We start from the raw sequence: 1,139 nt of genomic DNA on the forward strand, positions 1-1,139 counted from the left end.
TTAATTCGACTGATACTCATCTTCGAGATTAACAATCTAAATTATTTTTAAACATAAACAATAAAAAATAATTGTGTAAAAAAAAACAATAAAATAAAAAAGTGGGCCTCTCAAGGCAAAGGAAGAACCAGGTGACACACACTGCCACACACATGACACACCCTTATGTTACCAATTTTTTTTCCAATCAAACCCCTTATAAATACTCCCTCTCACCCTTCTTTCTTTCATCACTCATTCACTTTCTCACTAATTTCACTGCCCACAGTTTTCTTTCTCTCTCTTTCTCTTATTCCTCCTTAACCAACAAAACCAATTTTCTCTTCAATTTTCTCCATGGCTTCTTCTTCTTCTATGGAAAGTGCAACCCCTCAACCTACTCAACCTCCTCTCTACTTTGATGAAAAATGGAAGCTATCAAAGAAAGAAGGGTCAACAAGAAGCAAATCATCAACAACATCATTCATCAAAAACACTTCAACAACACAAAGAAAGTGTGCTTTTGCTAGAAAATGTGCAAGACTCGTCAAAGAACAAAGAGCACGTTTCTACATCATGAGGCGGTGTGTTACAATGCTCATCTGCTGGCGTGATTACAGCGATTCATGAAGAATTATCAAAAGGGTTTATTAGGAACAATCAAAGAGCTTCAAAAGCTCTCTTTTTTTCATGCTTTAGATCCCTTTTGGTGATTCTCTTATGAAGCTATCTTTTTTATACATGTACATAAAAATATTATTTTTCTTAATTTTCTTAGCTAGAAGTTTTCAATTTTGGTTTTTATTTTCTAATGGGTCATCTTTGTAGCCTATGATTTTCAGAAATCAATATTATGTTAGAATTGAGAAATTAATTGAAAAATAGTTTAGTCTTTTTAATTTATTTATCATAGTTTTTAGAAGTATTTAATGTTGATGATGTTGGTAACTTTGGGATTGAGGAAGTGGTTTTTTGAGATCTCAAAAATTTCTGAGATTCCATTCAAAGTTCTGCAGCTGAGATGAGGTAAGCTAGGCTGCTCTGTTCTGTACTCTGTGTGTGTATAGATCTAAATGGACTTAGGATGACGCAAACAATGTGATTTATTTATTTAATATTTTTCATGCAATTAGTACTATTATTTTAATGACAACAATTAA

At 32.4% G+C, this 1,139-nt stretch overlaps 1 protein-coding gene across 1 annotated transcript; it reads left to right on the forward strand.

Annotated features, from left to right (window-relative positions):
• Nucleotides 1–216: 216 nt before the first annotated feature.
• On the forward strand, nucleotides 217–861 carry RTFL8 (ROTUNDIFOLIA like 8). Its single transcript, XM_085709005.1, has one exon. The coding sequence runs from the start codon at nucleotides 337–339 to the stop codon at nucleotides 607–609; it is 273 nt and encodes a 90-aa protein (XP_085565131.1). The 5' UTR covers nucleotides 217–336; the 3' UTR covers nucleotides 610–861.
• Nucleotides 862–1,139: the final 278 nt, after the last annotated feature.

This window comes from Medicago sativa, chromosome 5, assembly GCF_051527215.1.
Source record: "Medicago sativa cultivar Bolivia chromosome 5, Bolivia_mono, whole genome shotgun sequence".
Taxonomy (NCBI): Eukaryota; Viridiplantae; Streptophyta; class Magnoliopsida; order Fabales; family Fabaceae; genus Medicago; species Medicago sativa.